The sequence below is a fragment of the Pithys albifrons genome, chromosome 21 (assembly GCF_047495875.1).
Source record: "Pithys albifrons albifrons isolate INPA30051 chromosome 21, PitAlb_v1, whole genome shotgun sequence".
Lineage (NCBI taxonomy): Eukaryota > Metazoa > Chordata > Aves > Passeriformes > Thamnophilidae > Pithys > Pithys albifrons.
In genome coordinates, this window is record NC_092478.1 from 2571351 (window position 1) to 2596213 (window position 24863).

General features: G+C 45.5%; 1 protein-coding gene across 5 annotated transcripts; it reads right to left on the reverse strand.

The window, feature by feature from the left end:
• Positions 1 to 1060: 1060 nt before the first annotated feature.
• On the reverse strand, positions 1061 to 23800 carry RABGEF1 (RAB guanine nucleotide exchange factor 1). 5 transcript variants are annotated; one of them, XM_071575094.1, is made up of 11 exons: positions 23703 to 23787; positions 13470 to 13655; positions 11359 to 11525; positions 10291 to 10410; positions 8073 to 8093; positions 7307 to 7476; positions 5628 to 5709; positions 4757 to 4889; positions 4268 to 4359; positions 3636 to 3892; positions 1061 to 2959 (listed from the first exon to the last, which is right to left on the reverse strand). In XM_071575094.1, exons 2-11 carry the CDS (start codon positions 13646 to 13648, stop codon positions 2561 to 2563), a joined length of 1620 nt encoding a protein of 539 aa, XP_071431195.1. In that variant the 5' UTR covers positions 13649 to 13655; positions 23703 to 23787; the 3' UTR covers positions 1061 to 2560. The 5 variants fall into 5 exon arrangements, with proteins under 5 accessions (XP_071431195.1, XP_071431192.1, XP_071431194.1 ...); XM_071575091.1 differs by lacking the exons at positions 8073 to 8093; positions 10291 to 10410 and adding an exon at positions 22341 to 22407 and having other exon boundaries at positions 23703 to 23792; XM_071575093.1 differs by lacking the exons at positions 8073 to 8093; positions 10291 to 10410 and having other exon boundaries at positions 7307 to 7473; positions 23703 to 23800.
• Positions 23801 to 24863: the final 1063 nt, after the last annotated feature.

The following is a 24863-nucleotide window of genomic DNA, read 5'->3' on the forward strand; positions in this document are numbered from 1 at the left end:
CGGGTATGGGAACGGGTATGGGAGGGGCTGGGACCTCTCACTGTATTTTACTCAAACTTGTAGGACCCGAGCACAAAGCACAGCCCTGCCCGGGGATCGAGCACAGGGATCGAGCACAGAGCACAGCCCTGCGCGGGGATCGAGCACAGAGCACAGCCCTGCCCGGGGATGGAGCACAGAGCACAGCCCTGCCCGGGGATCGAGCACAGAGCACAGCCCTGCGCGGGGATCGAGCACAGAGCACAGCCCTGCGCGGGGATCGAGCACAGAGCACAGCCCTGCCCGGGGATGGAGCACAGAGCACAGCCCTGCCCGGGGATCGAGCACAGAGCACAGCCCTGCGCGGGGATCGAGCGCAGGGATCGAGCACAGAGCACAGCCCTGCGCGGGGATCGAGCACAGGGATCGAGCACAGAGCACAGCCCTGCCCGGGGATCGAGCGCAGGGATCGAGCACAGAGCACAGCCCTGCCCGGGGATCGAGCAGAGCACAGCCCTGCGCCGGGATCGCTGCTCGGGGAGGGGGGAAATCACTTAGCTGGGTATGGAAATCCATCTTACCTGCCCCATTTGTTTGCTGAAAACATTCCCACTTTAGCGGCTTGATAACAGGATGGTATGTGAATAAGAGATACTTTAGTTACAAAGCACCAGTAAATCGTTCTTAAGTGCTTTATGACTACAATGACCTTTCTGGAAAGGAAAAAAAAATGCTTTATTTCGCAGACTTGCACTTGAATGGCCAAGAGTTGTCTCTGGAATCACAGAGAATGCAGAAGCAGCCACCATTATAGTCACATTAATCATTAACAGCATAACAAAACCCGCTGACAGACTTTTAGGAACTCATTAACAAGGGCATTAATGTACACACTTTTATTTAAACAATGAATTTACAGAACAGCTGAGTTTGCTTCCCCCTCCCCGCCCCAGGAAAACCTGTGTACCTGGATATCAGAATTAGCACCCAATGTTTAGAAACAAACCTTTACAGGATTATTTCCTGCAAGGCTGGTCAGATCCAAAGCAATTTGGGCGCAGTGACACGTGGAGACACTGAATAATTTGAATTTAAATTTAATTTCTTGTTAGCTCATCGCTGCACCTCAGCAGTGGGCTGCATAGTTCCCATGGATAAATACATCTGACAGGAAGGGACAAATCACAGTCGAGGTCTGAAATTATTGCAGTGCAAATTTAATATAGCAGTGTTTTAAAAAGCAGTGGAAGTTGAAATAAAGAGGTAGGTTCTTTCCTCCTTGATGGTAAGAACTCAACGTTGCTTAAAAGCAGCTCCATGTTGGATATCTCAGGTACACAAAGGAGTCACAGCAGGCTGGGTTAGCTGGAAGGCATTTCAAATGATTTAGAAAATGTTTCACTGGCATAAAAAAGTTCTGTTGCAAGAGGTTCCTCTTGTGTGGAGTGAGCTGTTCTTCTGAACTGGAAATGCACAGATCCAAACTTCAGTGACACAAAGCTGTGCTGACCTCCATGGTCCAGGGGGTCACTAAAGATCAGGAAACGGGTGTTTTGTGAAAAGAAAGTGCAATTACTGCTCATGCCTCTTCTAAAAAGCAACCTCTAATTATATGAACTTATTTATCTACCAGGATTGTCAAAAAAGCAACCAAGACTTATCCCACTGATGGGAAGGACCAGGCAATGCCAGAAGATAAAGCCACTTTTGGTGCAGCTCTTGCACAATCTCCTCCCTCCCACCTTTCGTTCCACATCATGAAAATTTTAATACAAATATTTCTTCCTGTTTCTGAAGCCTGGCTCCACATTCTCTTCCAAAGCAGTAGCATTTTTGTGCATTTTTGTGCACCACTCAAGGCTACCAGGTGTCCTGACAAAGCAGAGGGAACATTTACATGAAGAAATGTCTTCTTTTAAAATACCAGGGTCGTTTCTTTTTTTGCAAAGCAGACGAGCATCAAGTTTTCAAATCATCACAACGATCTCCTCTGCAATTCATCAGCTCTCCCATCCAGCTTATCCAAACACTATCAGTGTATTTTATTTGCCTTTATGCTGCAAGATGATGTAACTGAAAGGTGCTAAAATGAACACTTTTAGATGGTTTTCATTCATACACAAGCTGTCATGCACAGTTGAGACATCAGATTTTAAATCTATTTACAATTTTACATATTTTACAATATATATTTCATCTTTATAGCTACAGAATAAATTCAGACATTGGTACCTTTTGAGTTTCTGTTGGAAGTTGGATTTAAGTTAAACTCATTTTTAAAAACAATTAAGTGCATGCTTAGAAGGAAGTTTCAGGGAAGATGTCAATGGACTAGTGTTGCTTAAAAATTACACCAGTTTGTGTAGAAAATTTAAATTCATTTCAAAACCCCACAAAAGCCTAATAGAAATCTACTTGACTAAAATAAATACAATTCATTACACTTAACCAAAAAAAAAAAAAAAGAAGTACCTTTAAAAACGTACTGATTTAAGCTCATCTGATCTTTAGCCTTAAATTGACCTCCCTTCCCAAGCAGCAGAGAGTAGTGGGTGAGGATAATGCTGCTCTGCACTGGTAATTATCCTGCATAGACCTGAGGCTGCAGAGGTGGGGGCAGCTTGTCATTCTCCACGTTCTCAGAGTCAATGGCTGCCAAGGCTTGACTTTTGGGTTTGATTTCTAAGGGGTATTTCTCAACGATCTCCTCCACTTCCTTCCTAATCCCATCAGTCCAATCTATCAGGTCTTTCTCCAGTTTCTTGGCTTCGCTGACAATTCTTTCCTGTCTCTCATTCAACTGAGAGAGGAGGTCTAAGCTCTTGCACATCTGCTTCACCCCCAGGCACACATCGGGGGAGAAGCTGTCACATTCCTGCTTCTTCGGGGACGTCTGACCCGTCATGAAACGATCGAAATCCTCCTGGCTCAGGTTTAGGGACTGAGCATCCAGTTTTTCAATGAAGGCCACAGCACAGCACTGCAAACAAAACACAGAGTGAGAGCACTGCAAGCTCCAGGATGTGTCCTGTTCCTCATCCTGCCCTTGGACCAGGTGCTGGAGCAGGTCCAGAGAAGAGCAACGAGGCTGGAGAAGGGACTGGAGCACAAGTGCTGTGGGGAGAGGCTGAGGGAGCTGGGGGTGTTCAGCCTGGAGAAGAGGAGGCTCAGAGGTGACCTCAGCACTGTCTGGAACTGCCTGAAGGGAAGTTCTGGCCAGGTGGGGGTTGGTCTCTTCTCCCAGGCACTCAGCAATAGGACAAGGGAGCACGATGGGCTCAAGCTCTGCCAGGGGAAATTGAAGTTGGAGAGCAGAAACAAATTCTTTGCAGAGAGAGTGCTCAGGGATTGGAATGGGCTGCCCAGAGAGGGGGTGGATTCCCCATCCCTGGAGGTTTTTAACCTGAGCTTGGCCGTGGCACTGAGTGCCATGATCTGGTAAAGGGACTGGAGTTGGACCAAGGGTTGGACCTGATGATCTGGGTGGTCTTTTCCAACCCAATTGATTCTTGTCCTATTGCTGAGTGCCTGGGAGAAGAGACCAACCCCCACCTGGCTAGAACTTCCCTTCATGTTATGCTTCTCTTAACTGGCAATTCCTACAACCAAATAAGGCCAATTTTCTTGTATAAAAAGCACACTATTCCTGCACTTACCAGGTTGGTGAAATAATATCCATCCTCTCCTGTCATTAACCTGCTGGGGTTGCAGAAGCGTGTGATGTACTGGATGTTGGACTGCAGGCGGGGTGGGTTCCCCTTCAGAACAATGTAAATGAGTGTTGGCAGAAAGTCATCAGCAGAGGCTGGCTCATTCTTTGTGACTTTAATAGCATTGAATATGTGCTTGCTGCACTTGGTGATACAGGCTAATTTATCACGGGGGACACGCTTCGAGTCCATTTCAATAATATCTGGAAGATAAAACAAGTTCTCAGATCACTAAAAGTGTGTTAATCACAGCAGGACATTCACTGGGCAATGTTAATATTGCACCATTTCTATCTGTGGTGTTTGCTGTTCCATAAAATATCTGTTTATTCAACCTTCTGTTGGTTCAGGCCAAGTGTTTCAAATAGATCAGCTAAGCCTAAACATTATTGTGGTGGAAAAATTATTCCTGCTTGGTGGAAAAATTATTCCTGCTTCCCACAGGATATTCCAGTCCAAAGATATTCCACAAAGACTCCTACAAATCTAACAGGCTGGTTCCCCTCTGATGACAGCCAACAATAATCCCATAAGGACAAAAGATAAAATTTAAAATTTAAACTCTGTCATTCACAAACCTGTAATTGCCTTTACAACCATATCAGAGACTTCTGGAATCTCCTCATTGACAGGAACACACAGCATTTGGGGAGTCACCCAGTGCAAGGCCCTGAGACAGGAGAGAAGGGTTAAACTGTTCTATGCCAGGAACATTCAGGTGTTTGAAACCAGCTGCCTCTTGAAGCCAAGGCACAAGGGGTGCTTTGTGTGGGTGAGGCACCAGGCCAGGCATGAGCCACTTGATTCCACTGAAGTCATTTATTTTCAGAAAAAATACTTTCTTGGGGTTTTTGCCATAACTTAACAAAAGCAAACCATTTCATTTTCCCAGTCCAGCAACTTTCATTATCCAGTCTTTAAATTCTTCTGGGTTTAAAATATTTTAACCCATTCTGCTTAACAATCTTGCCATTTTTGTGTGCACAGCAGGAGGGTTTTCACATGTTTGATTCAGAGCTCATTTACAGGACTGGGCATTCCTCAATATTTTTCCTTTAAAGCCTTACCTGATTCTCTTTTGGACAGCAAGGTCTTTCTTCTCATCATCAGTAGTTTCAGGGCAAAAGACATATTTATACTGGCGAGTCATGATGTACTTTTCAATCTGATCCATTGCTTTCTCCACTTTTTCAGGGGACACTGAAAGGTACAAATCCCAGAAATAAATAAAGCATCCCAGGGCTCTTTGGAAGATTTCACAGAGTTTGATCCCAACATCATCAAATCTGTGACTGGCTTGAGCCAACCTGAACTGACACACAATGGAGAGAATTGGAGTATTTTCCCTCTCTGCAGCAGAAATAAAAATATAATGGGTCAAACACCACGTGCCAAAGGAATTACATGCACAGGTTCACAATGAAGCACAATCAACACAGATCAGGTTCAGCTGCTTGGAGCTTACAAAAATATTTATTGAAAAGAGTCTTTGAAAATAAATTCACTGAGGTCCTCCAGTTTCCTGTTTATGTCTAAAAGATCCCTGGGTGTGTTGAAGCTTTGCCTTACACACAAAAGCAGTGCCCAGGAGAACTGGCTGCTCCTGCATTACAGGATAACCTGGAGGATGCACATTTACCTTGAGTTTTAAACAAACACTATTGGGTTTAAACAAAAAAATTAAAACAACTGAAGCAAATTTTGGAGAGCTTAAGCAAAACCTGTAAAGACAAATAATTCAGGCTGCAAAACTTTACAGAACTGGTGCTGCTGGGAATAATTCCAACTATTGAACTAGAGTTTGTTACCAGCATTTCTGGAAGTTGGTTTGGAATGTTGAAGTGTTTTACAATTTATAGTGATTTTTGCTGAAAATGCAAGAGGTTTTAGCCCCAAATAATCCCTTTTTCTCCAGTTATGAGGAGAGGAAGTTGATACCTTTCCAACGTGTCTGTAATTTGTCTGCCACGTTTTGGTAGAAGTCCTGGGCACATTCTGACTGCTCCTCAATACTCAAATCCTGTAACAGAACACAAAGTGTGAGAGAGAGAACTGGCAGCAACACCTCTGATGGTTTGTTTTGGTTTAAGCAAAGTGGAGCTGCAGTAACAGTCTGAGAATGCAGAGGTGTCATCAGATGTTTTTGTACTGGCTAAATTAGATCACAAAGTATGAGAAACCAAGACATACAAGTGAAAGACTTGCATTTATTTGCTGAACAGATGAATATTAACAGGTGCAATGTCATTTCCCCCAGGCACAGCCCTGAGTAAAGCAAATAAAACAACAGACTACCATGAGAAAGCTTGTCCCTATTTTGCCTCTAATGATATACAGGGTAACAAAACCCAAAGAACATAAATCATAGTTTGAAAGAATATCTACACAGTAAACATTTCTAATTATAAACTTACTGTGAAATACATTCACAGTGTTATTTGGGAAAAAAAACAGAGTCTTTTGGGCATTACTTAACTGAGCTCCTGAAGAACATAAGAGAGGTTTGAAGGGTTAAAATGAACTGAGCAGGTCACTTTTCACCATTAAATCCCATCATAAAATTACACCTAAAAATGCAGACAGAACTTGGCATCTGAATTCTCTAAGGGCAAAAACTGGACAGTTGCCCTGAACACAAAGTCTCAGCTCTGCATTTTAGACCTGGTTTATTTATGTGTGGCAGCAAATCAGATGTTTTGAGTTCTCTTTGACCAGCACAAACTATCAAGGAAGTAGAAAAGAAAACCTTCAGTGTTTGAAACCAATAATAACATCACTGTTTTCACAAACTCTGTGCTCAGAATGAATCAGATCTGATAGAAAACAAACTTCAAGATGTTGTTAAAGTAGGAGGCATGTAAAATTCCATCAGAACTGCCTTTAATAGTCCAATTTAAGGAGATAATTTGAGTAACTACGTACTAAAAACAGGAAAGGAAGGAGAAGAGGGGAAAAAATGTGCTGAATACTGACTCATTCCAACCATAGGTGGCACTACAGACTGATTAATATTGCAAAAACATAGATTTTTTTTCTAAATGGAAAATGAAGATGTAACTCTTATGCCATATTTAAAAAAGCACAATCAGGTTCCCCATCCCCAAATAAAAGGAAATGTGTGAGTTGATGCTCTATTACCTTTATAGGCTTTTAGCCTTAAGATGCCCCATCCCTGGGAGTGTCCAAGGCCAGGCTGGATGGGGCTTGGAGCCACCTGGGATAGTGGGATGGAACTGGATGTCTCTAAGGTCTCTTCCAACCCAAACTGTGACTCTAAGATATCTAAAAACTCATTATGTACCATCTTATCATTTCCACAAGTCATATTTATCTAGAAAATTGTTGACCTGACTAATTTATGTGGGATTTATTCAAGACTAATTTATTTGGGTTGCAAAGGGAAGTTCTCCAAGATCCTGTTTTTGGAAGGAGTCTTTGGTTACACAGAACACCAAAAAATGAGGCAGCCAGAAGTTAAAGCTGCCACAAGATCTTCATCTGACTGAGCACATCACTGAAGGCTCCTCCATAAACCCCAAACTGGGAGAAGTGCAGCATTTTCTCCCCCTCTCCCCAGTTTCCCCACTTTATTTATGCAAAAGGCACGCAGGGCTTACCCTTTTATGGTTCATTGTGTCCAAAAATAGCTTGCATTGCTTGTAGATGTCTTGTCCAGGCTTATGGTATGTCTTGAGAAACTCTATGAACTCCTTGGACACTCGGTCTGTCTCGATGCTGGCCTGCCTGTGGATGGAGGGGCTGGGAGCCTTGGATTCCTGGATCTCTGCTGGGAAAATTGGGCACAGCACATCAGCTTTGGACACTGAGGGAGAAAGTCAGCAAGGGTTTAATGGGGTTTAAAATTCCTGGTTGGTTTTTTTCAACTGTGGAGATGATTGATCATTTCTTTGTCAGGCTTTGCCAGTGGATGGTGTTAAACAGAACTCCAGGAAACAGAGTATTCCACTGAGGTGAAACACTTATAGCCACACACTCATTAACACTAATGGCTTTTTATATTAGCAAATGACTGTAACATGGGTTTGCTTTTGGATTTCTTGTATTTTCATTCCCATATCAAATCAAGGCTTCCAGATGGGATTCTGCAGCAGTTTGAGATGGCCAAGTGGTCCCTTTTCCACTCCCCCTCACCTCTGCATTCCTGCTCCTCTGCTTGCACCAACACAAGTTCATTCAGCTGCTCAGGAACCAGCTCAGAGAGCACAAACTGGGCAGTTCTACTCCAGGAACAACACTGCACACACCACTGGATGAAAGTTTATAGAGCTACAACCACAGGGGTTTTTTTTCCACATCATATTTCAAGTTGCAAGTTAATTGTGCTGCTCCAATACCTTCACTAACCAAGTTGAGTTCACCCACCTTTCAGCTTGCCAGCCAACACTGCTCAAAATGGGAGGATTGAACAGAGGTGATGTAAATGAACATGGTGCAAAGCAAGCAGCAGAGAGACAGAAAACATGGAAATATTCATGGTCAACACGATACAAACATATCTTTCCATTTGAAAATTCTAACATGCACAACAAAAAAAATCCTTGTTTCACTAAGCACACATGCAGAACTCCAAAATAAAAAAATACAGGGGGTTAATATATTTAAGGTGGTTTAATCTGGATTTAAGGTAGCTTAGTGGGGGTCTTGTTTGCTTGATTGTTGTTACTTGCTTTTAGAAAGATCCAGCACTAAATTCCAAGCTGTGTCATCCAGTGACCAACAAACACTGACCTTCTGACCAAAGCACAAGTCTCACACTTCAGCATCACCTTCTTTGGGCAATCACCTGCTCAGGTGCCATCAGAACATTTATGGTATTTAAACGATAAGAACACAAAAGGGTTTGCAAATATTTAAATTCCAACTGCAGCAACTGAGATGGAAAGTGCAAACCAAACTCCTGTCTAGTTGCACAAGGACATTTTTGCAGAGGTGATTGCTTTGCACCTGAGATTCACAGCAGCACAAATGCCTGGGTGGGGTTCAGTCTGAAGGGTTTCCACTGCTGGATGTTGATCTAAATTTGTCACATTCCATATTAGAGAAGTGGAAAGCATAGTTTTGATGTAATAAACAAAGCAGGTCCACTTTCAAAAGGGCAGAATTATAAGGTATTTCTTCCATGGTTAATTATTGATCTCATTTTGAAGATTTATTTACTTACTTCAACACTGAGTTCCACTCCATGATAAAAAGAAGGAACCTCATTTTGCTATTTGACCTTAAGGAATATGAATATTACTTTTTCAGTCACAAATTTAAAATAGATTTTTAGTTACTAGAGAGAGGCAATTACTGTTAAGTATTAAAAAAATTCATACTAGAATGAACTCAGGTGGTTAAAACTTGGTTGTAATAATGCCAAGGTCATGGGTTCAATCCCCTCTGTGGGCCATTGACTGAAGAGTTGGACTCCATGATCCTTGTGGGTCCCTTCCAGCTCAGAACAATCTGGGATTCTGGGAACTGTCTTTAATGAGTCACACCAAGAACTACTCGTGGTCACTCAGAGGAGTTGCAGCTTCATTACTATCTGAGCTGAAATCCTGATTTAAGGAAAATTAACCTGTACAACAGGCACTGATTATTAAGGACTGCAGGAATAAATGTACTTTCAACAACAAACTATTTCCAGGTTTGTCAAAGAATTAAGCCCAACTAAAAAGAAGTTGATTACAGAAACAAAACTCCATTTGAAGGAGTTAAAGAGAACCCAGCAGAGGAAATATGCCCAAGTGAAAAGAAAGAGCATTGCAGCAGTTAAGAAAGGATCACCTTCACAAGGAACAAACACTATTAATAGTGAAATCTTTCTCAAGGCATTCTAGAGAAATGCTAATTGTCACAGCAGAACAGGAGCACTCCAGTGATTCACTATGGTTGTGCCATGGTCACAGCTGAGTCCAAGCAAGGAACACAAAAAGGGTTTCTCATTAGCTCCAGTCACTCATCTTCTTCATATAATTTGCAAAATAAAGAATGGTAGGTCTTCAAATTTCTTTAGTCAGCAGAACAAGTCAGAATTGCACACAAATAACACGGGCTGAGCTCCTAAAGCTGTTTGCACCAAGGGCTTTTCATTTTGGTTTAAATGAAACCACTGAGTCTTCTCTTGATACAAAATTGTCTTCTGGATTAACATGACAAACATCTGAAAATGTCTTGAGAATACAAAAATCCTTGAAGTGTCAACTATTAAATAAAAGTAGTTTCAACATAATCAGATTTAGAACAGCAACCTGGCATTCATTCTTTTTTGATAAAAATATGAAGCAGCACAAGGTCCAGCTACTTCTTACAAAACTCTTATTTTTTGAAAGTGTATAATCCTTCAGTGGTCACACAAAGTGGAGCTCAAAGAAGCTTCAGCTTTATTCCTACACTGTCCCAACAAAAAAGCAAAGAACTAGTTTAGAGATTCAGGTTCACCTCAAGGTGCTGGACTTGCTCTTTTTGTCATCTTCATGTGTAAGAGCACGAGTTGGAACTGGCACAACCCTAGTTTGTATTTTGCAAAGCCCAACTAAGAAGTAAGCTCACTAAAACCAGGCAGACACAGCTTGCTCAGGCTGTGCTGCTTTACCTTCAGAAGGGGAGGCCAGTTCCCAGGAGGGAGTAAAAATCTCCTTCAAGTCCCTGAGAATGTTATCAGCATTTCGCTCCCTCCCAAGCTGTCCTTGCTTAACGATTTTCTCTTCAGCAGCTGAAATAAATGCAAACCCAAGCAGGACCCCCCAGCAGGGGCGTGGCAGGAGAGGTGGCACAGGGGAAACAAAGAAAACATGGCAAGTGAGAGGAATGAACATAAAAAAAAGGCTTTCATTACAAAGGTGGGTGCCTCACGCAGCCAACTCTGTGTGACAACTCTCGGATGAAATCCAGGCATGTTTCTTAGTAAGGAAATGTCCATAATGCTAAGGTAGGTTTGTGTTGATTTTCCTTCTGGAATTCCTGCTCCACAGCCCAGAATTTTCTGGGTTTTGCCTGTCTAAGCTGTTGCTATGCAAAGATATCAGTGCCATTAATCACTCTTGGAACACGTTCTGTAGAACAAACACTCAGACAGCCACAAACTTGATGTTCACAACCCCCGTGCACACAAACACTGAAGTCTCCCATTTATTTCAGTTAAAGCCACCCTGCTTACACATCCCATTCTTCCTGCTAGGGCTGTCAGAGATCCCTCATGGCAGCATCAGCTGATGAGTTATCTCAGTGTTTCTATCACACTTAGATAAGTTTCCTCGAGGTGACTCTCCTGCTTTCTCCAGGAGAAATCCCCCTTCAGCTCCTGACCCACAGTATGACACCGTGGCTGACTCAGGAGTTTACCAAGAGTGTGTGCAAGAGGAACAAGGTCCTTCAGTACATTTATGCCACACTTTAGTGCAAGAACTCCTGTACAATGCACACAAACACAGCCCCAGGTTTAGCAGTGCACTATTCTATTTAAAAGTTGTCTGGCACCACCCAAAAGCCCACATTTTTCTGTGTTTTCAGCAGCAATTGCTCTCCAGAAGCACCATTGTTCCAGCTTTTTTAAAGTCAACCCACAGAGCTCTACTCTGCCTTTTAGAACATGACACCTGTCAGAAACACTTCTTAATTCAACATATTGTACAGAACCATTCAAAGCAAAGGAGGTGGTTACCCTTCTTGGCTCCTGCTCTGGAAGAAGCAGTGAAGAACTTCTTCACAGTGGTGACCTTTCTTGTCTTCTCGTTGGTTTTCTTCTCCTCAAACTTGGAGAAGGTCAGTGACTGGGCCCCTTGGGTGCTCTGACTGCTGGCAAAGGCCTCTTCCTCCTCACGCTGGAGCCTGCAATGACAAAAACACAGGTCTAACTGGAGTGCTTAAAATCAAGACAAATATGGTAATTTCCTGTGCAATAATTATCACTCATTTGACATGCTAATTCCCCCTTATCCCTCCTTCATTTCTTGCTTCCTACATCTTCCTTCACTGCGTGACATTCACCCTTTCCATGGTGCAATGGTAAAAGCAAGGGAAAGGTTAAGATGACCAGGAAGGATTAAACAGTAAGGTCTAAAGAAAGACTGAGGTATAATCATGGTCCCCTCCCCTCCTGTCACAGCCCTGAAGTCTGTAAGGCAGAGCTGAGGATTTCCAAAGCTCAATTCATTCATTGCCTTCCTCCCTGCATCGTGCTGAGTTTCACAACCCCAGGCAATCCTCTGCCATCTTACTGAAGGGAAACACCCTGCCACAATCTCGGAAATATCCTGGGAAACAGATCAGTGTTGTTATAATTTGTTTTCAAAGATAAACTTGCTTGAGTGAATGAGGCAACTCCCCTCACTGGGTGCTCTGCAGAGACCAAGCTCAGCTTTTAATCTACAGGTACAAAGTAGGGAAGGCCAAACACACCAATCCTTCAACTTTTCTTCCCATGCAGGAGGATTAAAAGAGGTTAAATTATATTGCCCTTCAAGAAGGTTGAGCAGTTGTCTTTAAACATCCATCCAGCTCAGGAGGGACCATAAATAGTCTTGGATCAGCAATCTCTTGAGGCAGGAATTGTGTGTTATCTGTGCTGACAAGGCTGTCTGTGCACTACAACAAACAATCTCAGCTCATCTGTGCCTTCATCATCCCCCTGCTGAACAGCTACTTATTAAAAACTCCTTAAATACCCCACTTTATTGTACAGAGATGTTACAAGACTGGCAGCATAACTACCTGCTCTAATAATACCTATGTTCTTATTAACTGTTTAAGACAGATTTATGGCAGAGGAAAGAAAGTGCCATGTCCTCTGCTGTACTCACTGGCACACCTGGCACCTTCAGGTTGGGTTAGAAAAGGTTCCAACCACTTTTCTCTGCAGAAATCTCTTCCAGTGCCAGACAGGAAAGAGAACTTTAAAATCAAACAAAATAACTACTTCAAAGCCTAAGGTATGAGGGTCTAGGGGAGTTAAATGTCAGAAAACTTAAGGGTTTCCAAACCATAACCATCAGTTCTGACCCAACTCAAGCTCAGGGACCTTCCACAGATGTCACCTCCTCCAGGCAGACTGACATGAACAGTCCACTTAATTAATGCCTTCTTTTCCTCCCCACTGACCTTGGTTAATGAATCACTGGGTAACTCAAGGTCTCCAAAGGGTTCCAAGCTCTACCAAACCCATCAACAAGCAGTTCCACCTGCTCATATTTTCTCACTCAAGCACAGATTTCCTCCAACACCCATTTTCAGGGTCAAGCATTTATCACACCAGAGAAACTAAATAGTGTTGCAAAAAATAAGTGGTTAGAAAAATTACCTGAATTATTCAAGCCAAAGCTTTGATACTTTTGGGCTTAACACTGCAGTTTAAAAGAATGGCCACAGACAAGACTAAACCCATTTTTTTCAATCAGCAACTGAAATGTCAAACCATGGTGTTGGCTACAAGCAGGACAAGAACTGCCAGTTCCAGGAGCAGGGGGATTTGAATCAAAATTATCACTTTCACCCTTCTAACTGGTAGATAAAATCACAGATTTAAGTATGCAAATTAGGTCAAAGTATTTATTGAGGTAGGTGGGTGTTTACACTTGTTACTTCACAGACTTTCTTTTGAAACCTATTAGAATGTCATAAATATTCATCTTTGCATCGAGAGGAAGGTTTTAATTCCTGCTGGAAAGGTCAAATTTGAGAAGTTGTGATGAAACTGAGTCAGAGCAAACAGGACTAGAAAAGAGGAGTCAGGAATAGGGTTTAGTGAAGGCTGAAGGAATAGAGAAGGTTCTTTACCGCTCTGCCAGCTCCCAATCCTCTTGGATTTGCTTCTGCCTGGCCTTGTGGTATTCCTCTCTCCAGCACTTGGAGCAAAAGCCCTGCCAGGCAGGATTGCCATAGTAACCACAGCCCTTCTTGCACAGCAGCTCCGACTGATCCACGTGAATCCCTCTGCGCTCAGATTTCAGGCTCATTTTCTTCCTGTTTAAAGAGAAAAAGGGGTTGAGACAGACACATGGCAACAGCCTGCTAGAAATAATTCCTTTTGAAGGTTTGCCTTTCAGAAGGAAGTCACCTGTTTTAATTATTTAACAGTTACACCATAGCAACGAAATAAATGGCAGAGGAGGAAGAGCACAGTTACATAAGCAGGGAGCCCCAAAGGCAGCCCAGCATTAGCATGTGTTCCAAAGAATCCTAGAATGGATTGGGTTGGAAAAGACCTCCCAGATCATCAAGTCCAACCCTTGGGCCAACTCCAGTCCCTTTACCAGATCATGGCACTCAGTGCCACGGCCAAGCTCAGCTGAAAAACCTCCAGGGATGGGGAATCCACCCCCTCTCTGGGCAGCCCATTCCAATCCCTGAGCACTCTCTCTGCAAAGAAGTTTTTTCTGCTCTCCAACTTCAATTTCCCCTGGCAGAGCTTGAGCCCATCGTGCCCCCTTGTCCTATTGCTGAGTGCCTGGGAGAAGAGACCAAGCCCCACCTGGTCAGAACTTCCCTTCAGGGAGTTCCAGACAGTGCTGAGGTCACCTCTGAGCCTCCTCTTCTCCAGGCTGAACACCCCCAGCTCCCTCAGCCTCTCCCCACAGCACTTGTGCTCCAGTCCCTTCTCCAGTCTCGTTGCTCTTCTCTTCTCAGTTGGGTTGGAAGAGACCTCAGATTATCAAACCCAACCCTTGATCCTTGATCAAGATATGGTGGATTCTCCATCCCTGGAGGTGTTTCAGAGGACACTCAGTGCCACATCCAGTCCCTTCTCCAGCCTCGTTGCTCTTCTCTGGCCCCGCTCCAGCCCCTCAATCTCTTTCCTCAACTGAGGGGCCCAGAACTGAACACAACACTCAAGGTGTGGCCTCACCAACACAGAGTCCAGGGGAAGGGTCACTGCCCTGGGCCTGCTGGCCACGCTGTGCCCTGCAAACAGCACCAGGGCTGGCCCAGGGCAGGGCAGCAGTGCCAGCCACACTCTGGGAGGAAGACCCAAGTCTCTGAGCTTACCAGCACATTGTTCTACTCTCAGGCACAAAGCAACAGAGGGGAAAAGAAATATGGAAGTTCCAATGAGCAATGCAGAGAGCAGGCTGAGGAAGAGACAGAGTGTACACGGGTTTGTGTTCAGACTCTGCAAGGAACACACTGATGGGGCTTTAGGAATTATATCTGTGATACAGAGAATGTTTTCAGAGCACAGAGAAGCCTCACAGGTGACCCAGCCAGGCACAGCAACACTGATGAGGTGAATCTCCATTCCCTTTGGTACTCAAGTTACTTCAGAGTTAAGGTGGGTGCCTGCACACAGAACAGCTCCATGGAATTTATAGAATTTATATTTAGTGACTCAACAAAAAGATTCTCATGCCCACACCATCACTGTGCCAAGCCTGCCTTCCAAGGAGCAGCACTCCCTTCCCTTCTTGCTTGGCACAAACCCTCCCACGTGCCAGCCTGCTCCCAAAGGCAAGGCAAATACTGTGCTCTCTGTTAAAAGCTGGATTCATTTGGGAAGAAAAGCAGCACAGGATCACCTGCATTAGCAAGTTTAAGGTCTGCCTATCAGAATACTAACATTTGGATTACAATGTGGACAAACACACACACCAGAAATATCACAGCAAGGCACTCACTGGGAAGCAGGTCTTGGCCAGCCAATCTTTTTCTTCCTGCCACCCAGTGCTCCATGTGAGCTGTGCAAGCTCCTCAGCAATTCAGGTTATTGCTCTCACACTGGCAAGCACAGGTGCTCCAGGACATCCTCCCCCACAGGAAAAGCACATTTTAACCCAACATTCCCCTGAGGTTTGAGGGCTCTCCTCTCCAGTCCAAGGCTTAGAGCACACAACAAACAGAACACACTCTGAGATGCCATGGATGGAAAGCAAGGCAAAAAGTGATTTCCTTAAACTGAAGAACAGCAGTAACTGTGCCAGAGTTCTCCTGTTTTCCTCCAACACTCAGCCCCAAACTCCTCTCTGGGTCTCCCACCAAACAGATCTGATAAGCACAAGTGTCATTGCCACTGACAGTTTTCTCCTATAACAAATAACAGCAATTTTGGTCCCAGCTGAATTATCTAAAATCAACCATTTTAAAAGACTGATAATGTTTAACATTTCCCATCAATCTATGCAAGTTCTTTTAAGTAAAGTAACAGGAAACACACATCATTTTCTCTGAGGGGGGAACAAATGAAATATTCCATCTTATCTATTAAGACTCCTTCCACTAACATCTATTCTATCTTTGGAAGTTTTGAAAAATAACCTAAAAATAGTTTCATTGTAGAGACAATCAGTCTCTTAATGGCATAATTTATAAAGACACGTTTTCTGATTTATATAAATGGAGAGCAGCTGAATATGCTTCTCTTTCCCACTGGAATGTCAGACAGCTAAACAGACATTAATGTGCTTCTGCAAAGCAAAAGGACACAAAAAACCAAGGCCCAGATTTTCATTCCCATATGGACAAATTAACAGAAACAGAAGAACATTCCCTTCACATGAACCTTTGTGTTTCAGTTACTCTCCTCCCCAGGAAGGTCTCTGTGTTGGCTAAAACACACTGAGAGGGGCTGACAATCCACCTCGCAGCCCTGAAATGAAACACCAAAGGTCTGTCAGCTGCACAGCCTGGGACAGGCACTGCAGAGCATCCCACCTGCCCTTCACCACCAGTTCTGGAAAGGGAAGGGAAGCAAAAGCCTGAAACTCTCCAGTTGCTCCTGATTCAGTTTCAAACCAGAAGGTGCAGCAGCATTTTGATCAGAGGCTTCTATTGCAGGTGTCCAAACTAGAAAAAAACCAGCAGAAAATGTTCAATATTGGCTGGTAGGGACAAAGCTGATCAGCCTGAATGTTCTCATTGTCAACCATGGGGAGCTGTAAAGACACAACAGATAAAAATATTTTCACAGCACAAATGCCACAGAAATTTTACACTAATTTGTACCACCCAAGGAAACAAAACCCTGTTCCTCTCACCCACCACAGCAGAGTAAGCCACAACAGCTTTGCCACTGCAGCCTGCAGGCCAATTCCATGAACTCAGGTGGCTGTTTTATTCAAAAGCACCAAACTCCACACCCCCAGATGTCTGAAAACTGAACATCTGGCTCTCTGAAAGCCACCAGACACAGCACAGTGTGCACTTTCCCTGTCTCCAGAGATGCTTTTTCTGCCCACAGAGCTTCACCCACACACCAGTGAGTGCCACAGTCACCTCTGGCATCCTGCCCACCCTCTGTGCACCTCAGAGCTAAAAATAAGGTTGTGTTCAGTGTCAAAGTCCAGCAGCTTTTCCCCAGCTCCAAAGTCAAGGCACTCCAAAGCAAGTTGTTCTGCCCCTCCCCTTCAAGTGTTTCCTCTGCAGCTCCATCAGCTCCAGGGACAGCAGAGGTCACCCCGAATCAAGAGGAAGAAGTCACATGGTGCACATAAAGCAGAGACTTTCTGTCTCCTTGGAAAAGAAAAGGCCATTACAAAAAAAGCCTCACAGCCAATTTTTGCAGGTCAGCATTAAGATTTTAATTAACAGAACAACTCAACAAGTTTTGAGGAACTGATGACAAAACCCTCTCAAGTCAACTTTCAACAACTAAATCACTGTGGACTTTATGATCTTACATATCTGGAAATGTTTTCTTGGAACTTTTCAGAGTCCAATATGTTTTTTTTTCCCTTTCTCTATTCCCTTCTCTCCCTCCCACTCCAGCTAAAGGTAATTCCTTATTCAAACATCAATTTTGCACAGTCACACCACTTATTTTGCAGGGTGAGACCTCTTATTTTCACTTGTCCCTGAAAGAATGACCTGGTCAAAGCTCATTTCTGAGTAACACAACACAAAACAAAGAACAAATCTGTTGTTTTCCAGGAGTCAAAGAGCTCTGAGGAGCTTTCACACCACCTGACCACTGAGAGGTCAGGAAAACAACACTAAGGAGGGTAACAAACTTCTACAATAAAATAAATAAATACCTCAATTAAAAAAAAAACACACACAAACTACTCAGGAAGGACAACAAAGCACCAGAAGATAACAACTAACTAGTACAGTCTGGAGAGGTGATTTGCACCAAACTTCCTTCTTACATCTCCTGTATCCCAGTTAAAAGACTCCTCAACAACTCCAAGAAACACATTTCCCTCCCTGGAATTTAAAATATACTCATACAATGCTTGAAGTACCTCAAATAACTGCTGAGAAAATCGTCCAGGAAAGCAGAACTGGCACCTCCTTTCACATCTCCTCACAAACACCACGGGACAGAATCTTCCTTTAAGCATTTCTACACCAGCACTAAACCTCATCACACATTAATATCTGTTAATCAGCAACATCCCTCTGAAGAGTTTAGAAAAAACTGAGCTCTTGGTTATTAATTTGTAACTCCTTGTCTCAGATCTCCTTCTCCAGTTTCACCACCAGCATCTTTCAGCAGTTTTGTTATGAAGTCTGGCATGTGTAAAGGACCCCAGGCTGCTGTGCTTTAATTCATAATTAGCTTTCCACTTGCTCTAATGCAATTTACTCCAAAGCTCTCAAAGACATCTTCCTATCAACACATTTTTTTTCTTGTTGTACCTACAACTACCTAAATTTTTTCTTTTATTCACCTGTTTACTTAAATACCTTGTGAGAAGTGCAAGATCAGCTCACACCTTTCTCACCCCTTGCTCACACCTTTCTCACCCCTTGCTCACCCCTTGCTCCCACCTTGCTCACTCCCTTGCTCCCACCTTGCTCCCACCTTGCTCCCACCTTGCTCACTCCCTTGCTCCCACCTTGCTCCCACCTTGCTCCCACCTTGCTCACCCCTTGCTCACCCCTTGCTCACCCCTTGCTCCCACCTTGCTCCCACCTTGCTCACCCCTTGCTCCCACCTTGCTCACCCCTTGCTCCCACCTTGCTCACCCCTTGCTCCCACCTTGCTCACCCCTTGCTCCCACCTTGCTCACCCCTTGCTCCCACCTTGCTCCCACCCCTGGATTTTTCCTGTCAAGTTTGTCATTCAAGAAGAAAACCCAATAAATCTCAGCTCTGACTTCAGAAAAAGGAAATTCACATTTATTTTTTTTAGGAAGGATAAACCAGCTGTCTGCCCACCAGTTCCTCTGTGGCTCTGTCAGAACTGAAACCAAAAACATCTGTGCAAACAGTTCAGGTTTCAGTTACCACAGCCAGGGAAGCAGCCCATGAACCAAAACCAGCAAAACCAACCTCTCTGACAGCCACAACCCTTTCCCCATCACATACTCTGACCTGCCTTTGAAGATTTACTAAAGCAAACAGAGGAGTCAAGACACAGGAAACATGAATTTTGTTACAAGTGCATAAATCCTTAGGCCATTTTTGTCAGTGCCCCACAGAAGGGACTGAAGGAGCAGCAATCCAGGACATGGGACCTTCTGTATGACACTCAAAGCTCTCAACAACAGCAAAAGACTCTATTTTCATTTTCACACAGACCAGATTACAAAACACCCAGAAAAATTCATAGTAAACCTCTTAAAGCAGGAATCAGTCACAGCAGCCTCAGCTTTTCTGTGGTAGGAAAAAGGGACTCCTTCAATCCAAACAGGATCTGCCACCAAGGGCTGGTTTAATGCACACATGAAAGACTAAACTTACATAACACCATTTCAGCAGTAAATCCCAAAGAAGTTTCAGAACACATGAGGGTTTGCAGACACAGCTTTGGCTCCCACTTTGTGGAATAAGGTTTAGAAGCAGCACAGATTTACCTGCAACACCACCAGGCTTTTCTTTTCCAGCAGGTACTTCCCTCCCTTCCCAGGGATGGAGCAGGGAGGTCCCTCTGCTGCCAGTGCAGACTGTGCCACCCACAACAAGATATCGACTGGGGCACAAACTATTGATGAGTCCTGGATTGCTGAGGTCACCTCTGAGAGAACAGTTGGCTGGAAAAGCTCATACATCAAAGCTGAAGAGAAAGGGTCTTGTTTAATGACTCTTCAAACACCCCTAGTGAGAGGTAATTGCAGGTCAATATGTAATTATTGCCAGCTATGAAAAACAATTAGTTAAAAACTCGGCAAACTAACACTGGAAATTAAGTAGTAGCTTTGTAAGACTGTTCTGTAAATGAGTGTCACTATAAGTAACAATGTTCATTAATGAATGTATCTAAAATCAGGACAACCCTCCACAGAAGGGACTCTGAACCCGTGGGTTTGTTTTGGGTTGGGGTTTGTTTTGGTTTCTTTTTGGTTTTTTCGTGTTGTTTTTTCCTCCCTGAAACTAACAGTGTTCTCAAAACAACCCTTGGCACAACTATTGGCAACAACCCACACCACTCCTTTCACTGCACTGAAGCAAATGTGATTCAGCTCTTTACGTTTCTTCACAGCAATTAATGAACAACTTTAATTCTTCTAATGAACAACTTTAAGTCCTCTTACTCAAAAACATCAAAGTACTCCAAAGAGTGTTCACAATGTCTCATGAGGCATCACTTGCTGCAGCTGGTTGGTCATTTCTGGCCATCCCCAGACACGGGATTTTAGAGCAGGGAAAGAAAAGAAAACCAGGGAAGTCTCCAAAGACACAATTCTTATATTAACTGTTGCTGTTTCACATTTTAGTGATGCCTGAAAACTACCTCATAGTTCAGATCAAGAGAATAGCAAGCAACTTCTTTTATTAAAAATAAATTTATAAAGTAGATTAGAAAGGACATAAAAACTGAGGGGGTGGAAGGATGGGATTGAGTTACTGTCTCTAACAACAGTGCATTTTGTCAGTGGAAAAGGACCCTTAATTAAATTAAAGTGTATTTAATTCAAAAACAATCATTGCCCCAAATGCCACAAAAGTGTTCAGAGCAGTGTTGAAATAGCCCTGATTCAGGTGTAACCCCAAACATATAATTAGCAGAAGGGTAATTAAACATGAGTTAATTTCCTCCAAAGGAAAGGGTGGGGCAATATGAGCTCAGAAAATACAAAAGCCATTAGACAAGTTGGGAATTAGGCAAGAAACCAGCTGACATCTTTGCTGTGCTCACAGTCTGAATGTGCATCTTCCTTGGAGTCAGGAGATTCCAACACAGCAGTTTCCTGGGAAAAACAGTGCAAACTGCTAAGAAATGGTCTCAAGAAAAGAAAAAAACCCAAACAGGCATTACTGTGATGACAAACACAGCAGCCACCCCAAACAACCCACGCTGCTGGGGACTGTCACTGGGAGGGGAAATTGCAGCCACTGCTTCAAACCTCCAAACCCCAAAGGCTCCAACTCTGCCCTCTGAGCTCACAATTCCCTCAGCCTGGGGATGAGCTTTGCCCCCCAAATGTCAGCACAGGCCTGAAGCCACAGGTTGGTTTGTTTGACCCCATTAAATGCTCAGCTCCTGCCCATAGCAATGACCACTCAGCCCCCAGCAGGACCAGCACAGATTCATGAATTACCAGCCTGTGTCTCACCCTCTACATGTGACTCCCAACTCTGCTTTTAAATGAAATCACAGGAAACATCTAAAAACTCTTTGTACCCTTTGACTGGGTAGGAATTCATGAAGAGGATTAGTTAAAACATCTAAAATCTCCTTAGAAACAGCAGTGAGAGGTTTCTCCACGTTATTTTTTGCCAATATGTCACCCACGCTCACCTGGACACATTGAAGTGAAGTTGGCTACAACCTCAGAGGAAAACTTTGAAACATCTTATACACTTTGTACCTGACTTGTTACTTACCAGCAATTTAATAGGACTTCACAAGCACAATTTCAAGATCAGAAGCAGTTAATCACCAGAAAAAACCCAAGCATAATTGGGGATTATCCAGCAAACTTCAAGAGGGGAAGGAGGGAGCCAAGAGAGACCACTCTGGCTTAAATAACACTGCAGAACAAAACTAAATACCAGATTCATGGACTGTGTTCAAGCTTATAATCACTTTGTTGTGTACACCCGTTTTAGGAATGGGTATAATTGGCTTTTTATCCTATTCTTCCCTTCCAATGAATGTTGTTTTGGTTGGGGGCTTTTTGTCAGCAAATCATTCCACTGAGCTACAATTCTCTTCCTAATCCTCCCTGCTGCAAAACACTCGTGTAACCCCGTCCAGAAGGCCAACACCTCCAATTCCAGAGTAAAACAGGTCCTGGAAAACACCACGTCCTTCAGTGCTGGTCAGTCATTGGGCTCAAAGGAGTCTTGAGGAACTGTAAAACCAAGTGCACCTCCCAAAGTGCTGCTGGGAGGCACTGCCAACACAAAGCACCGCCTCAAAATCAGTTTAATGACTATTTGGATTTAAATCCCAACCTCCACAATGCCAGCCTTTCTCCAAACCTGTGCAGTGCTGCTAATTCCCAGCACTGGGCCAGATCTGGGCCTCTCTCAGCTCAAAGAAACCCCCAAACCAACAGCTTAATTTTTCCTATAAACCCCTCTCAGTCAATGCAGTAACCAAACCACAGCAATGCCACAGAGCAGCAGGAGTTAAGACAGCATCAAACCAACCTCTCAGAGAATTTTTTTGTTACTTCAAGCACATCATTCACCTTTCAGAATCCCACACCCTCTCTGAGGTTACAGCCACTCCCCACTGCAAGGAACAACCTGAAACACTGCACAAAGTGCCTCAAACTGTGCCAAACACCCATAAAAGCATCTTAAATATTCTCCAGACTTCACCTGGCTTGGCTTTAAAGGACTTTGATGCACAGCCCCGCAGTGAGAAGCCAGGCAATGGGAACACTCACTGGAAAAAAAGCAAAAGAACTCATTGATCCACAAGGAACTCCCCAGGAAAACGGGCTGGGGGGATATTGGGAAAGGTATCAGTGACACCTGCACCTTGTTAACTTCTGGAACAAACCACGGAGCTGAAATATGTATAAATAATAAAAAGAAAACAGCTTTAGGAGCTGCACATGGAGGAAGACAAACACCTACAGGAGCTTTAATATTCTCCGGACTTCACCTGGCTCGAGTTTCCAGGATTTTAATCCTCGGCAGAGCACAGGCAATACTCACAGGAAAAAAGCCAAAACCTCACGGATCCACAAGGAGCTCATCAGGCAAACAGGCCTGGGGGGCATTCTGGGGGAGCCCCCGACAGCTGCCAGTGCAGCCCCCCGCGTTAAAACACAGAAATACTCAATAAAATGAGCTCTGGGAGCCGCAAAGGGAGGGAGGGAGTGAAGATTTAGTGCACCCTCCGGTGTTATCCCGGGCGGTGGGGCCGGAACGGAGCCCTCGGAGGGGCGGACTCGACAGGCAGGGCTTATATCGGGGGACACCGACCCCGGCAGGGACTGACCCCGGTAGGGCTTATACCGGGAAGCATCAACCCTGGCAGGGCTTGAACGACCCCAGCAGGGCTCACACCGGAGGGGACGGAGCCCGGCGGGGACCGACCCCAGCAGGGCTCACACCGGAGGGGACGGACCGACCCCAGCAGGGCTCACACCGGACAGGACGGAGCCCGGCGGGGACCGACCCCGGCAGGGCTCACACCGGAGGGGACGGAGCCCGGCGGGGACCGACCCCAGCGGGGCTCACACCGGAGGGGACGGACCGACCCCGGCAAGGGCTTATACCGGAGGGGACGGAGCCCGGCGGGGACCGACCCCGGCAGGGCTCACACCGGAGGGGACGGACCGACCCCGGCAAGGGCTTATACCGGGAGAGGGGAACGACTCCCGACGGGGACTGACCCCAGCAGGGTTTATACCGAGGGAAACCGACCCCGGCAGAGCTTGAACGACCCCCAGCAGGACTTGGACCGAGAAGGACCGACCCCCTGTAGAGTTTATACCGGGAGGGACCGACCCCGGCAAGGGCTTATAAGGGGAAAGACCAACCCTGGCCGGGCTTGAACGACTCCCGGCAGGGCATATACCGGGGAGACACCGATCCCCGGCAGGGATTGAACAACCCCCGGCAGGGCTTATACGGGGGGGACACCGATCCCCGGCAGGGACTGAACCCCCGGCAGGGCTTATACCGGGGAGACACCGACCCCCGGCAGCCCCCGCACCCCCGGGCTCTCACCGGCTGCCCCGGGCGGCGGGCCCGGCCCAGCTCCGCCTGCGCTGCTCCCGCTCGGCCCGGCCCGGCGCTGCCTCCGGCCCTCCCTCCGCTCCGGCGGAAGGGCGAGAAGGGCGAGGGAACCTCCGGGGCGGGGCCGAGTGCGGGAGGAAGCGGCGTTGGGAAAGGCGGAGCGGCGCCCGTGGGCCTGGGGAGAAACCGGGGGGAGCGGGGCCCGGGAAAGGGCCGAACGGCCCCCGAAGGGGACACCGGGTGAAGCGGGGCCCAGGGAAGGACAGAGCGGCCCCCGCGGCCCTGAGGGAGGAACGGGGGCCTGGGGAAGGGCCGAGTGGAGCCCAGGGCCCTGAGGAAAGAACCGGGGCCCGGGGGAGGGCCGAGTGGAGCCCAAGACCCTGAGGGAAAGAACCGGGGCCCGGGGAAGGGCCGAGTGGAGCCCAAGGCCCTGAGGGAAAGAACCGGGGCCCGGGGGAGGGCAGAGCGGCCCCCGCGGCCCTGAGGGGGATCTCGGCCGGGCTCGGGGCTCTGAGGGGGCTCTGGGTAAAGCGGGGCCCGGGAAGAGCTGCCGGGGCTGTCTCACACACACACACACACACACACACACACACACACACACACACACACACACACACACACACACGTTCCTAATTCTTGGAATTACGATTAGATCCATAGTTTTCAGTGTCTTGTCTTCCCCTCCTTTCCCTCTCTGCTCCTCTGTTGTCACCCCCAGGCCCTGACCCCGCTGACCGCAGCAAAACCAGAAAGTGCCGCTGCTCTTTCAAACTTAGTCCTCTTTCCATTCTCAGTTACCTGCTTTGGGTCTCTGTTTTTTCTCCTTCCCTTCCCCAGTGGGTCTCACCACAGACACGCTGCTCTGAAACAGGGACTGCTCCAGATGGACAGATGGACAGCCAGGAAAGGGTATTTTTAGTTACTTCAGAAACAAGTATTTCTGAACACAGCCCACCAAGCAAGTCGAGAAACTTTGTTTTCAAGCATTGCACAATCCAGGGCAGCCACTGGGACTTTCTGTGCACTGTCACATGAAGTGGAGGGAAGGAAAGAGAAGTGCAATGCTGTGGGTCAGTGCCATGTGCTGAGGAGGTGATGAAGGAGCCCTCGTGCCATTCAAACCCAGCCTGGTGTCTTCATTTCCATCAGTCA